At 48.5% G+C, this 13,952-nt stretch overlaps 5 protein-coding genes across 5 annotated transcripts; 3 read left to right on the top strand and 2 right to left on the bottom strand.

Annotated features, from left to right (window-relative positions):
- Nucleotides 1-382: 382 nt before the first annotated feature.
- N7516_010676 (cytochrome P450) lies at nt 383-2,197 on the top strand (the record flags this gene model as incomplete). The annotated part of the gene is made up of 4 exons (XM_057223394.1): nt 383-745; nt 832-991; nt 1,094-1,726; nt 1,782-2,197. The coding sequence occupies 4 exons, from the start codon at nt 383-385 to the stop codon at nt 2,195-2,197; spliced, it is 1,572 nt and encodes a 523-aa protein (XP_057070615.1).
- A 3,288-nt stretch (nt 2,198-5,485) lies between these two features.
- Nucleotides 5,486-6,675, top strand: N7516_010677 (zinc-binding alcohol dehydrogenase family protein; the record flags this gene model as incomplete). The annotated part of the gene is made up of 3 exons (XM_057223395.1): nt 5,486-5,751; nt 5,822-5,951; nt 6,016-6,675. 3 exons carry the CDS (start codon nt 5,486-5,488, stop codon nt 6,673-6,675), a joined length of 1,056 nt encoding a protein of 351 aa, XP_057070616.1.
- Nucleotides 6,676-7,101: 426 nt separating this feature from the next.
- N7516_010678 (Short-chain dehydrogenase/reductase SDR) lies at nt 7,102-8,093 on the bottom strand (the record flags this gene model as incomplete). Its single annotated transcript, XM_057223396.1, has 3 exons — nt 7,102-7,398; nt 7,460-7,736; nt 7,804-8,093. 3 exons carry the CDS (start codon nt 8,091-8,093, stop codon nt 7,102-7,104), a joined length of 864 nt encoding a protein of 287 aa, XP_057070617.1.
- Nucleotides 8,094-8,854: 761 nt separating this feature from the next.
- Nucleotides 8,855-10,712, top strand: N7516_010679 (flavin-containing monooxygenase; the record flags this gene model as incomplete). The annotated part of the gene is made up of 4 exons (XM_057223397.1): nt 8,855-9,022; nt 9,101-9,479; nt 9,561-10,129; nt 10,191-10,712. The coding sequence occupies 4 exons, from the start codon at nt 8,855-8,857 to the stop codon at nt 10,710-10,712; spliced, it is 1,638 nt and encodes a 545-aa protein (XP_057070618.1).
- On the bottom strand, nt 10,637-13,094 carry N7516_010680 (GMC family oxidoreductase; the record flags this gene model as incomplete). The annotated part of the gene is made up of 4 exons (XM_057223398.1): nt 10,637-10,686; nt 11,214-11,500; nt 11,550-12,700; nt 12,759-13,094. 4 exons carry the CDS (start codon nt 13,092-13,094, stop codon nt 10,637-10,639), a joined length of 1,824 nt encoding a protein of 607 aa, XP_057070619.1.
- Nucleotides 13,095-13,952: the final 858 nt, after the last annotated feature.

The following is a 13,952-nucleotide window of genomic DNA, read 5'->3' on the forward strand; positions in this document are numbered from 1 at the left end:
ACGAGTCTTACTGCATGGCGATGAAGAAGATCCATCTTCATGCAGTGAGGTAATTTTCATTTCCACTTTCATTTTGTATTTTTTTATTTTTACAAATTTTATTTTCTGTATTTCCTGTATTTTTTCAATTTCAATTTCAATTGCAATTTCCAAAAGGACATTTATTTATTTTTTAACTTTTTATGTTATTGACGAGGCTTACCGTGACACTCTCTATCGGTAATTTTAATAAGTAAGATACGCCAGATCCGAAGCGCCTGGAGACTATAAGTTGGGCCCTGAACTGGACTTTCTACCTTGTATGTTGTACCCCTACCAGCCATACAATTGTGCAGTTTAACTATTGCCAAAAAGAGACTGGTCACAAAAATTCATAAAAATCATGTCCGTCCTCTACACGGAGGTGCTGAGTTCCAAGCTGGAGCATAGCCAACCTTTGTTGGCGGGCTTAGTAGCCGTCTTGACACTTGTTGTTCTCTACGCCTGGCTGAGCGACCCGAAGGCCCAAAGCCATTACCCCCTCGTGGGCGCTGAGTCTACCTTTTTTTTAAAGGGAATACGCCAGCGACGGCACTGGTTCCAGCAGGGCCCTGAACTCATTCACAACGCCTTCAAACAGTTTCCCAACGTTATTTTCACTCTCCCATCCCTCGATCGCACCTCGATAGTCCTTCCCCCGCGCTTCCTGCAGGAAATCAGAGACCTTCCGGCGTCCATCGCCAGCAATTCTCGTGCCACTTCGGATGTAAGTATATACCTCGACAAACATGCACATTTCTTCCCCCCTCCCAGACCAAGCTACGTGCACCAGTGTTTTTGACATAGAAACAGTTCTTTATTGGCAATTGGACAACTTTGGATTATGATATCTTTGGTCATGCTACCATTGATTCCATCAAAACCCAGTATATTGCCAAAATTGGGCAACAGATAGGACGCGCTTCAAATGAGGCGATTTACGCTTTCAACCAACATTTTGCTAGATACCAAGGTATGTACATCATTATTTACTGATACTTTTGGTTGTCTCTGTCTCTTTCTTCTCCCACCCCAAATTTGGTGGAGTGCTTCGACTAACGCGTACACTCCCAAGAATGGACTCCCGTCACAGCCCAACCAAAGATTTTGGAACTCGTGGCGCAGATGGTGGGTAGCACGATTGTTGGTCCCGATATTTGTCGCGATCCTGATTGGGTTCCATCGGTGATTGGCTACGCACAAAACGTTTTCATGCTGGCCGTTACCTTCAAGCTCGCGCCGGACATTGCACGGCCGCTGGTATCGCTCTTTACACCCTACATTTACCGCATTCATAGCAGTCGCCGCGCCATCAGGAGACTCGTCAGACCAACGGTCGATCAGAAGAATGCTTGGGCCCGCGAGCAGCCCCAGGACTGGAAGTCGCACGTCAAGCATGACAATGAAATTACGACTCTGGAGTGGTTGGTAGAGACATCCAAGCCGGAAGAGGCGACGGTGCCCATGATAGCGCACCGTATCACCGGTGTAGCCTTTGGAGCAACTCATACGACTTCCAACACCATCACCAACGCCATCCTGGACCTAGCCAACGATTTTGACCGCTGGGCTCCTCCCTTGCGAGCAGAAATCGAGGAAGTTTTGGGCGACATCCAATTAACCGAGATCACCAATTCTCATCTTTCGAAGATGTGGAAACTCGACAGTTTCTTGAAAGAGTCCCAGAGATTCCATCCGCCCTCGAAGTGTACGTGGAATTCCCCCTCCCAGGCGTCCAAATGCAATCTGACCAATACACATAGTGTCCGTGAACCGAAAGATGATGCAATCCCATGAGCTTTCCTCGGGCGATGTTCTTCCTAAAAACGCGCACGTTTCCTTTGCCGGCGTGCCCATGTCTATGTCCGACGAATTCATTAGCGAGCCAGACGAATTTGACGGCTTCCGCTTCGAGCGCCTTCGCCGCAACGCCGAGACAGACCACAACGGCTTACAATTCACCTCCTCGTATGCAGGTAGCCTGCATTTTGGACATGGAAAACATATGTGCCCCGGTCGATTCATGGGCAGCTTGATTAGCAAGCTCCTTCTGATTGAGCTTCTCAACCGCTACGACATGAAATTACAGGATGGGGGTCGACCGAAGAATATCATGTTTTTCGACATGGACATCCCAGACCCGAAGTATGAGGTTTTATTCCGGGACCGACAAACTTAGGCATCTTGGGCATATTGCAATAGATTGTAACGTCCAATGCGGTTGGGGGCTACTGTTGGGATCAATAATGTTTGGTCCAGTAATCAGGCAAATCATTCAAGTTTCAAGCTACAATAGTAACATACTTGGTTTATTCCATTGGCAATAATCACCTCTCCCTGTCGTAAATGAAGTGTTATTACATCTCATGACACCGATATCACGCTGTCTAATCGAGCTGAAAGCATGAATACTACGAATTTACAGTACCCCCGATGGAGTAAGGCATTTGTATAATTAAACCAGTGTGCATTTAGCCTTGCGCGTACATAAAATCACCTGGTAAAGGGTTCGGGGATGACGCACGGCCCCTGAGATAATTGTACTAGTACTACACGTATTCGACCTCATAGCCCACCCCCAACCCAGCCCCCAAATGGGCTGCGTTTTGGGCCCTACGTTCGGGCCCATTGGTGGGTCATGGGCCCGGAATGAAAGCCCGCTGCAATAATGGGGGCCCATAATGGGGGCCAATTACAAACCAAACAATACCAATATGTCAGTTTATAGTAGCCTCATAATTGATGTATTTTTCTCTGGTTTTTTTGGGTTTTCAAATTACCGGAATTCTTACCAATTTCAGCCTCAATTTCAACCCTAAACCTACCCTTTAAAAATATAAACCCCTCTCACGATCAATAAGTAAGCAATTGAGTACTCAACACAACTAAAATTATATCAATTGACCTTGTATTAGTAGGGAAATCCCGGGTTGAAAATTCCGGGTTTTGCGCAATTCTCGTGTTTAAGAATTTAGTATATATATATATATATATCTCCCTTTGTATGGATATTTGGTAATCGTCCTCGGTACGAATTTGTATTGCGCGGGTGAAATCGGGTCTTTTTAGTGTAATATTATATGAAATCTAGTATCATGAAGCTAAAACCAGTACAATATTTACTTAATTCCTACTTCTTACCATAATAATATAATAATACTGGATATATGGGTTAGTACATGCGAAAAATACAGCCATCAATTGGCTACTATATACGTGGAAAGACTATATTTATGCATATAAATGAGCTTGGGGGCCATAAAACCCACATCAAGCTAAGGGTTGGGTCGGGCTTCAAAGGCCCAGCCCATACCCCCACTGCGGGTTGGCGGCTCGTATTCCCTGTTCGGCAAATGGAGTAAGCTGCCTATCTCTACTGTGCTTTTAAGCGATCTGGCCTAATTACGGAGTATCCTAAGCCTCGAGCCTAGACTTCCAACGACAAAGGTACGTCTATGTAGGCCTCGGTCTCTGGTGCATGCACTAGTTAAGCCTCAAACCTGGACTTCCAATGACAAAGGTACCTAGGTACGTCTAGCTAGACCTCGGTATCTCGTGCATGCACTAAGCACCGAATCCAGTCATGATTGACGCATACGAGTTGACTGCTATCTCGTCGGGGTTTCGGCTTCATTCTCTGTACGATATCATCAGGCGTGTGTCGGTACCAATTCCTTAGCGAATTTCGGAACTCTAGGCCCCCGACGAAGAAACGTTGGATTGGGATGTGACTCGTCACCATGTGCATCGTCTTAAATTACCTAATGCGTCTGAGGAGGCTTTTTGGGGGCCAAGCCGTGGGTCGGGCCGGGGGCCGTGGGCCGGGGGAAGGGGGAAGAAGTTCCACCTTCCTTCATAGTACCGACCCAGAGTCCACGGGTACAAAGTCAGAATTCCGTCAATGTGGAACTGCCAAGCCCACTCTAAATTTTTGGTGTATTGCATATACCATATATGTAATATAATTTCCAACAATCTGTCAGCAGTTGTGATATATCAATTTGATCTCATACCTACAAGATCAGACCAATTATCATTAATATTAGAGTTTACTATTTAGGACTATCCCGTTGATCTCATTGATCTAAAATAAATATAAATTTAGCAGAAATCATAGGGTATTTTATTAAGCAATTGACTAGGTATACCTTACTTCCTTACCATCGTCATCTATTCGGTTTTGCATTGTTTACATGTGAAAGAATACAGTATTTGAATGAAACAAACCGCCAAGTCTACTAGTGTAAATGTACATGCAGGATCCACATTGACAAATTCTGACTAGGGAGGCAACAACGATCCGCATTGCCTCGTAACTTTGTCGAACACGATATCGGATCCGACTCTTTGGTAGGAACTAAAGGATTCGTCATAGATAAGCCGTGAGCTCGAGCGCAGTTAATTATGCATGTTCATGCAGTCAGATTGGACGGTCTGCGGAGTTGAATAGGCATTGTCAGGGGTTTCCGGTGGTTAGACCGGGTAAAGTGCCGCGGAATGTGCTGATCATTCCGTAGTCTTGAGTATTTAGAGAGTGTAATCGACAAGATCAGCCGAGCCGAGCACAAATTGAGCGGGGATCTCACGTAATTTTCGATTCTCGATCGTACTTTACCAAAGCGTCTCAGACCAAAGTGGACCCGATCCACTTTTCACGGGGACGTTTGCAATTGTTCATGATCTTTAAACGGGAAGAAACAAACGATAGGTTCGCCCCCGGGTCGCTTGCAGGGAATGTGACCAGATCCATGCACGTTTGTGAACATGTGGGTGAGTACACACAATCCGAGTCATGTCAGAATACTCGGAAATAACCAAAAAAAATACAAAATACGCAATAACAAAAAACGAAAAACGAAAAACGAAAAAAAAATAACCTTTGCAGCATCTAGTAATAAAAGTTTATAATTTCTTACACTATCTTTCAGAAAACACCTCGGGAGGGCCTGGGAATCATTTCGGGGCTGTGGCTCCTCCAACCTCGGTATTGTATATGCAAGCCAGGTAGAGTATCAAGTTCCTTCTTTGAGTGGGTCAAGTTGGGATCAGAAAGCGATTGGCGTATACGGAGTACACATGTGATAATTGATAAACAGAGGATGGGTGGAATGATGTATGTGCGTGCATAGCCTGTTTCGCTGTTGACTATACCTCGTATTGCTCCACACTTATCATTATACCTTCCTTGTTAGGTGCAGGATAGACGCTCTGAAAACAGGTATGCAAGAGGCTCTTCGTAATCGCCTCATTGGCAATCTGACATGGGTGGGAAAAGAACATGCACGCCGACGCATAGGCTAGAACACTTGGCCAAGCAGGAAGCAACTCGCTAATCTTTCGGGCCACGTTATTTACACAATGCATCATAGTTCTTCGTGATTCTGGGATGTTCTGATCTACACACTTGCAACTCATTGCTCATTGCACTCTCTCAATCCCTATTACTAAGACACTTTCTATTGTCAAGATGGCTACCACCAAAGCTATCGTTGTGGTGCAGCTGAAGGTTGCCGCGGTTCGCGATGTGCTCATGCCCATGATTCATGATGACTGGGTCCTCGTCAAAGTCAAAGCCGTTGGAATCAATCCCACCGACTGGAAGCACGTCAGTTACGGAGCTGCAGATATCGGGTGCAGAGTAGGATGCGATTACGCCGGCATTGTGGAGGAGGTTGGGAGTAAAGTCTCCAACTTTGTAAAGGGTGATCGTATCACGGGTTGGATTCATGGCTCGTAAGTATATCCGTACAGTCAATCAATTATTTGCCAAGTTGGACGACCTGAATCCTAATCCCTTGGGCAGAAATCGAGCGAACCATGAATCGGGAGCATTTGCCGAGTATGCCATTGCAAAGGCATCCGTCCAGAGGAAAATCCCCGACAATTTGAGCTTTGAAGAAGCGGCAACCTTGGGGGTTGCCATCATGACCGTTGTAAGACAGAGCCAATCCACATGTCGAACCAACTTAATTTCAGATATGCTAACATCTGAACCAGGGACAAGGCATGTATAAGAACCTCCAACTGCCATTGCCTACAGCGCCATGCAGAGAACCCTTCCCCCTTCTTATCTACGGCGGGAGCACTGCGACAGGCATGGCCGGCATCCAGTTTGCCAAGCTCTCCGGCCTGACCGTCATTACGACCTGCTCCCCTCGCAACTTTGACTTGGTGAAAGGCCTGGGGGCCGATGCCGTCTTCGACTATAAGTCGCCAACCTGTGCCGCAGACATCAAGCAGCTAACCAAGAACCGCCTGACGTATGCATGGGACTGCACGGGCGAGGGTGCGGCCATCTGCGCGCAGGCCATGTCGGACTGCGAGCCCGGCACCTACGGCACAATTATGCCTGCAGACTATGAGCTGCTGAGCGCTACCAACCCCAAGGTTCATGGCCAGGAATTTATCCGCGGGTACGATACCATGGGCGAGAGTTACTACTGGCTTGGCCAGACGCCAGTCACGCCCAACCCAGAGGAGATGGAGTTTTACCAGTCATTTTTGGCGTTGACTCAGTCCCTGTTGCAAAATGGGAGCATCAAGCCCCTTCCGGCGGCGGTGAACAAGAATGGTAGTGGACTGGAGGGCGCGCTGAAGGGTCTGGAGGAAATGAGAGAGGGCAACGTCAGCGGAGAGAAGTTGATTTACACCATTTAACAAAGTTACTTGGATATAATCTAGACTAGAGACTAGTTTAAATAAGAGTTTTTGGTTTGCATAACCACCCCTTCATGCTTGGTTATTGTAAGGAATATATTGCCCTAACCTTAATGTTGTAATATAGGAGACCGGGACGCTCGATGATAGTACACTCTACTTGCACGGGTCGACCTAGCAATAGCAAAACCACACCACAACACACGCGTGAGCGCACTTGCGGATAGTAGAGCACCCGTAGAAGTAGGTCAGAGAGGTAAAAGAGTGTATATTGTGTAACTATTGTAGTCTGGTATATAAATCACGTATTATTTCACGTGTGAGGACAGAACGCAACCTAGCAAGATATAGGGGGAATGTCTGTCCCCACTACAATGCGTACATCTTGATGCTAGAATACTGCCCGTCCTTCAAGGTCTGTTCATCTTAGGCATAGTTGGTGCTCAGGGAAACTTCCTCCTGCAAACTCAAATCATTGCCAAATCTTTCGCAGCTCTTCTGCATCCTCGCATACGCATCACCCCCCAGAACCAGTCTAGAGATCTTGCCTGCCAGGGGACCGGCCATCCCAGTGCCGGTGACGACCTCGAATATGCGCTCGACTCCCTTCTGGGGATCGCCAGGCTGCTTTCCGTGGACAGTAAGGAACTTACGCATCACCATGCCCACGGGGTCATCATAGTGGGGAGCGACCAAGGCTGGGTTGGGACTTGCGTCAGCCAACTATAACGCTAGTTAGCACTGATGTCTTATATTAAAATTGCAAACAAATTCAAAAACTCACCGCGCCGACAAAGTTGGTACGGAAATTGCCAGGCTCGACAATCAGAACGCGGATGTTATGGGGCGCAACCTCCTTAGCAAGTGCCTCGGATGCAGCCTCTAGTGCGGCCTTAGAGGCACTGTACAAAGAGCATGCCGGCAGGGGGTCCTGGGCGGCACCACTGGAAATGTTGACAATAGTACCAGAGCGCTGGGCGCGCATAGCAGGGAGGACAGCCTGCAGGGTGTATAGGGGGCCAAAGAAGTTGGTGGTCATTTGCAGGGTTGCCTCTTTTTCACTATAACAAGTCAGAGAATGGTTAACTATCTTGTTCATGCCCTGCCCAGGTGTTGGCCGCTACTTACGTAATATCCTCGCAGGCGGCCAGGATAGAGTAGCCAGCAACATTGATCAGATAGTCAATACGACCAAGGGCGTGTATCTTGCTTGCAATGCTGGCCTGTGATTCTGTCATGTCCAACTCAATCACCGAGCCTCCGGCCTGCTCGATCTGCTCAACCGCAGTGGCGGCCTTGGCCTTACTACGGACAGAGCCGATCACACGGTGCCCGTGCCCCGCACGCAGAACGTGGAGGCACATTTCAAGACCAAAGCCATTGGAAGCACCGGTAATAAGCCACACGGGAGAAGACATATTGTGCAATGTGGATTTTAGATGTGGAACGGAAGAATAATCTATTCAGGCGGGATGAGGAAGGAGGAAGGAGAGAAAGGAGAGGAAGGATTTGACTATTGTCGCTCGCAGGAAACAAAGAGGGCTAGTGCTGCCCGTGCCTCACCTAGTGGACCTAATTCCATAAGACCAGCTGTTTCAGCACGAGCCAGGTACTACGTAGCCACTGTCATCTGGTGGATCTCGTATCCGGGGCGCCTAAAAGTGGAGTGAGGTTTTTTCCTTTTTTTTGTTTTGTTTTCTTGTTGTCGTACCTTTTCGTTTTCTTTTCTTTTTTTTTTTTGTATTTGTATTTTGTATTTTGTATTTGTATTTTATTTCGTATTTCGTATTTCGTATTTTGTATTTTGCGTATTTTGTTTTGATTTTATAACTTGATTTTTAGGAACTTTAATTATACATTGAATAACGTAACTCAATATACGCTGGTAATATGACCAAACCAAATACCAACAGGTTAATGCTTATAATTTGAAAGTCCACCAAATTACAGACCTCGGGAAATCTGGCGAGGCATACATCGGTGGATGCTGTTGTTGGATCTTTCCTGATTGCCTGATCAGAACTCCGTTCTATTGTGTAGATAGGTCTCGCGCGCGCTCTCTCTCTCTCTCACACACACACGGAATCCATCTCCCTCGGTTGCTTCCATCTTAGCACCTCGAGCCTCTATTGACAAGCCGACGGTTATACAAGATCCTCAGGATCCCCAGTCACTCCATATGGACCTCGACACAGATGTCTTGATTATAGGAGCGGGATTGTCGGGTCTCGGGCTCGCTGTCCAGCTAGTACGCCAATACGGACATAGGGACTTTGAAATTATTGAAAAGATCGATCATATTGGGGGCACATGGCTAGCGAATTCGTATCCTGGTTGTGGTGTGGATGTAAGATACAGAAATCCCTCTCTATTTCTCAACTATCTTGCATGTTTTTGTTCTCTCCTCTAATCAACTACCTGGCAGGTGGCTGCCCATTATTACTCCTATTCATTCTGCTTGAACCCAAACTGGTCCCGGAAATTTCCGTTGCAGCCCGAGATACTCGACTACCTCAAGGGTGTGGCCGCCAAGTACGATATCGAAAAGCATGCCAGATTCAACTCCATCGTCAACTCGGCCCACTGGGACGAGTCCTCGCGTACGTGGTTGGTAACCGTCACGGATTTGAAGGCATCCAAGACGTATAATCGCCGGTGCAAAATTCTTGTTTCCGCCGTCGGCATCCTCTCCATGCCGAATGGGTGTGATATTGATGGAGCGTCATCGTTCAAGGGACCGATGTTCCATACGGCTCAGTGGGACCACTCATTTGACTGGAAGGACAAGGACATGGTGGTAATTGGTTAGTTTTCTTTGCTTTATTTATTTCTTTCCTTCCTTTTTCATATAAGTAATATGGTTGTATGTATCTAACGCCCAAAAGGAAACGGATGCAGTGCAACTCAGGTCGTCCCGGCTCTGAGCGACAAAGACGACGGGGCCGCCAGAAAAGTCACCCAGTTCGCTCGTCAGGCGCAATGGATCTTCGAACGTCCCAACCCACCGTATTCGAGCCGGTTCCGGTGGACTATGAAGTGTGTTCCGCTGGCCATGCGTGCCTACCGAGCCATTCAGAATTACTACGCCGAGCTCGACTTTTACAGCTTTCCCACTGAGACCGGAGCCGGCATCCGCAAGATGTACGCGGACACACAAGGCGCGTATATCCGACAAGCATCTCCCGCCAAGTACCATGACTTCCTCATCCCTAAGACCGAGGTCGGCTGCAAGCGTCGCGTGATGGACTCGGACTATCTGCAGTCTCTGCATCGAGACAACGTCGAGCTGATGTATGACGACCCCATCCGCGAGATTGTCGAGCACGGGGTGCTCACCAAGTCGGGGAGGTTCGTTCCTGCAGACGCTATTGTCCTGGCCAATGGCTTTCAGGTTCAGAAACCCTTACTCTCCCTCAACCTATTTGGAAAAGGGGGCGTTAGTGTTGCCGAGCACGTAAGTAGACGGACCCTTCGCCCTTGCGCTGCTGCTGACAAGTCGGGTAATGCAAATATAGTGGGATACATTCAGTGAAGGATCGGCTTCGTCCTATTTCGGCACCTGTCTTTCCGGGTTCCCTAATTTCTTCATCATGATGGGGCCCAACACGGCTAGCGGTCATGGCTGCGTGACGTACACTACCGAGTGTCAGATCAACTTCACTCTGCGTGCTATCAAGCCTGTCTTGAATGCCCTGAGAGCCCAGAGGTCTCGGCTACCCGTGATAGGGTGGAAGGCCGACACGGTACAGGTGAAGCCGGATGCCGAACAAGCCGACATTGATGCCATTCAAGAAATGGCAAAAGGCTTGGTCTGGTCGTCAGGATGCACCTCGTGGGTTTTTGATGCGGAGTCGAAAAGAAACACCACCATGTACCCCGACTTCCAGTACAAGTACTGGCTGAGGAGTATCTTCATTCCGTGGAAGGACTTTGACTTTTCAGCGCCAGTGTCCAGCTCTTCTCATTCATTGGGAATCGCAAGCTTTTTGGCCTTCTCAGCGGCCATTGCTGCTGTGGCATCAGTGTATATCAAATAGGTGATTTAGTCAAGCTGCGGGGTATAATTACCCAGTGTTGGGTCGTGATTGTTTGAACCCTGTTATATAAATCGGAATTCAGATAAATTATCCAGTAACACTTGATATCAAATCATAACTGCCTTGTCTAGGGTGCGCCCCTCAGAAAATAAAAGCCATTGAAGCGCGGTTCCTATGAGGCGATTCAAAATGGCACTCTAGGCGATGGGGAAGACAGAGTTTCTAGGGGTAGCAAATATATAATGCAGGGATGATACTCCAAAAGTTTAGTTGATAAACTAGAATCAGGGTCAACTAGTTGAAGGCTGTACAGTAACTATTACGCCGTCTATGTCCTAGTCCAATGGCCCAGCGTGTTGTCCAAAAAGCATAATATCCGTGCATCCCCCATCCCCTATACAGAGGCAGAGCCGAGGATATCAGACGCAATTTTCTCCGCCAATGCATCCGTTTATACGTCAGTCCAGAAAACGAGGTTCATAAGGCTGCTATGAAACTTACAGACAGTGCCCATCGGGTGTCCCGGCGGCAGAATCGGAAAAACAGAAGCATCGACAACCCTAAGGCCTGAAACACCGTATACCCTGGCCTTAGAGTCCACAACGGCCATTGGGTCATCCGCCCGCCCCATCGAACAGGTGCACGAGGCATGGAAGAGGGTCAGAAAGGTCTCCTTGATAATCTGTTCGAGCTCGGCGTCGGTGGAGGAGACGCTGGGACCAGGGAAGGCCTCTTGGCCGTCGAGCAGGAACGGTCGAACGGCGGCAGTGTGGAAGAACTCGCGCGCGCTTGTACCCGGCCACGGCCACCTCAACATCGATCCGGTTGGAGAAGTACCGCGGGTCGATGATGGGCCGCACGGAATTGTCGGCCGACGCGAGGGTGACAGTGCCACGCGACTGCGGCATGCCTAGTGCCACGCCCATGGTCACGTAGTTAAAGCCGTCGTGAGGGTCGCTGCCGCCTGATATATTCTGGTAACCGAGATAGCCGGCGATGGCCAGGTACTCGACCTCGGGCCAGTCGGCTGGATACTGGTCAAGGGTGCGGCGCGTCTCCGCGGAGAGCGTGCTGTTGCGTATGGGCCCCGGAAACTTCTCCCAGCCCAGCACGTCGTTGGACGGGTTGGTCAGCATGCCCGACGTATGCTCCTCGAACTGACGATTGGATTCGGCGGCAAAGGTGGCATTGCCTAGCGACGACGTCGTCTCGCCCTGGACCCGGTACGACGGGCCAAAGTATACATGGTCCTGCATGTTCTGACCCACGCCGGGCCGATCCGCAACCACGGGGATGCCGTGCTTCTCCAGATGCGCAGCCGGCCCCACACCAGACACCATTAGCAGCTGCGGCGATGCAAATGCACCCGCTGACACTATGACCTCTTTGGTGGCCGTGAGTACGTACCGGGCGCCTTGGGTGTCAACCACGACTCCGGTAGCTTTCTTTCTATTCTTGTTTTTGTTGTCCGGGCTGAATATGATTTTCTTGGCCATGGACAGCGAATACACCGCAAAGTTGGGGTATTCCAGTGCCATGCGCATAAAAGACGTCTCAGATGAGTCTCGGGTCATGGTCGTAGCGTTGATGATTGAAATGACGTATGACTGGCCGAGGAGAGAGCCGCTCAGGAAGCCGTCGATGGGCTGGATTCCCATGGCGCGGAGGCCATTGGTGGCCCACGACGCAAATGAAAACGCATAGTTGGAGTAGGATATCGAAAGCGGGCCCTGGCAGTCGCCCATTACCGAGGCGTCGTACAGAGGGCTAGAATTGGTGAAGCGCAGCTCCTCGTTGGGCGGCGTGTAGCAGACGCTGCGCTTAAAGTAGGGTAGCATACGGTCGAACGTGTAGCTCTCATCGCCCACCAGATCGGCCCATCTCTGATACGATGCGTTGGTCCCGCGCTGGTAAATCATATAGTTTCTCGCCGAGGAGCCGCCTAGGCATTTGCCACGCGCATAGTGCATTTCAACATTGAGTGCGTGCTGGAATCTAGGTTAGACCAAGCTAAATATATGCGGGCGTATTCACGTTCGTGTATACCTTTTGCGGACTAGTCACATATCCCCAGTCAATGAGAGGTTGCCAGTCATCCGGGTCTTTGGAGATGTAGTTATCGTCTAGCCCTGGCACCTGGCCCTTATTTCCGTTACCGATCTCGTAGAACGTGCCGGCCTCGACCACGGCGACACTACCGCTTTGTCCTTCCGCCAGACGCGCAGCTATAGTCAAACCGGCGTTGCCACCGCCCACGACAATGTAGTCAAACGTCGCATTCTTTCCCGGGATCCCAAATGACGACCCTAGAGGGCGGATTGCCCCCGCTAGCGTGGTGAGCCCAGCTAGGAAGGCACCCGCAGCCGTGAAACGATAAGGCATTCTAACAAGATACAGTTGGAGTTGATTCTCTCTATTACTCAAATTGTCCTACCTAATCGCCATTGCTGGCTTCTTTTATAGTTAGCCAACAGCTACGCCCAAATTGTGCCTGGGTTGTGGCTGGCAGCCATAATCACTAGGCCGAGAAGTGTAGATTGCCACCTCGTATGGTCTTAGGTGTACCTCCGAGCCGATAGCCTATTCACTGCGCCCCCGTTTTCTGTCAAAAATTGCACCGGCGTGTTTGAAGGGGCATAACGGCCAATGTCCCAATGGACGTTTTGGCCTAGTTTATGCCTGAAAATGTGTTATTGGTGCCTTATTTTGAATAGGCAGAAATTAAAATACCTGAATTGCAATAACATGTGTCTTTTAAGCAAAGTACCCAAAGTGCCCAAGTCCAATAAAATGAAGCTATTCCCACCACACAAAATATCATACACCCCCGGACCTGGCGATGAATATATTTTCTTCTCTCCTCTACTCTTTACCTTTGCCACTACCTAGTTATATCACCACTTTATGGTCATCTTAAGAAATGATGAAATGATGAAAGTGAAGCAAACATTTGAATGATGATGGGAATAGCTTCATTTACAATACATTGTATAGAGCGGTCAAAAAGGCGGTCTAGAACCAGACATCTTTAAGGCATCAACTAGGCCAAAAAGTCCATTGGGACATTGGCCATTATGCCCCTTCAACCAGAAAGGGGGATAGCATGATACTTGCTAGTTGGCTGCCCCCTAGAGATTGAGTTCTCAAAATATATAATATTATTGACAACAATAAAATCATAGACTTGTATTTCGGAATATTACAAGGAATTATATCTTTTTTTTATCATTGCTTTATTTC

This window comes from Penicillium verrucosum (assembly GCF_028828655.1).
Source record: "Penicillium verrucosum strain IBT 35672 chromosome Unknown utg000004l_segment0_segment0, whole genome shotgun sequence".
Classification (NCBI taxonomy): Eukaryota; Fungi; Ascomycota; class Eurotiomycetes; order Eurotiales; family Aspergillaceae; genus Penicillium; species Penicillium verrucosum.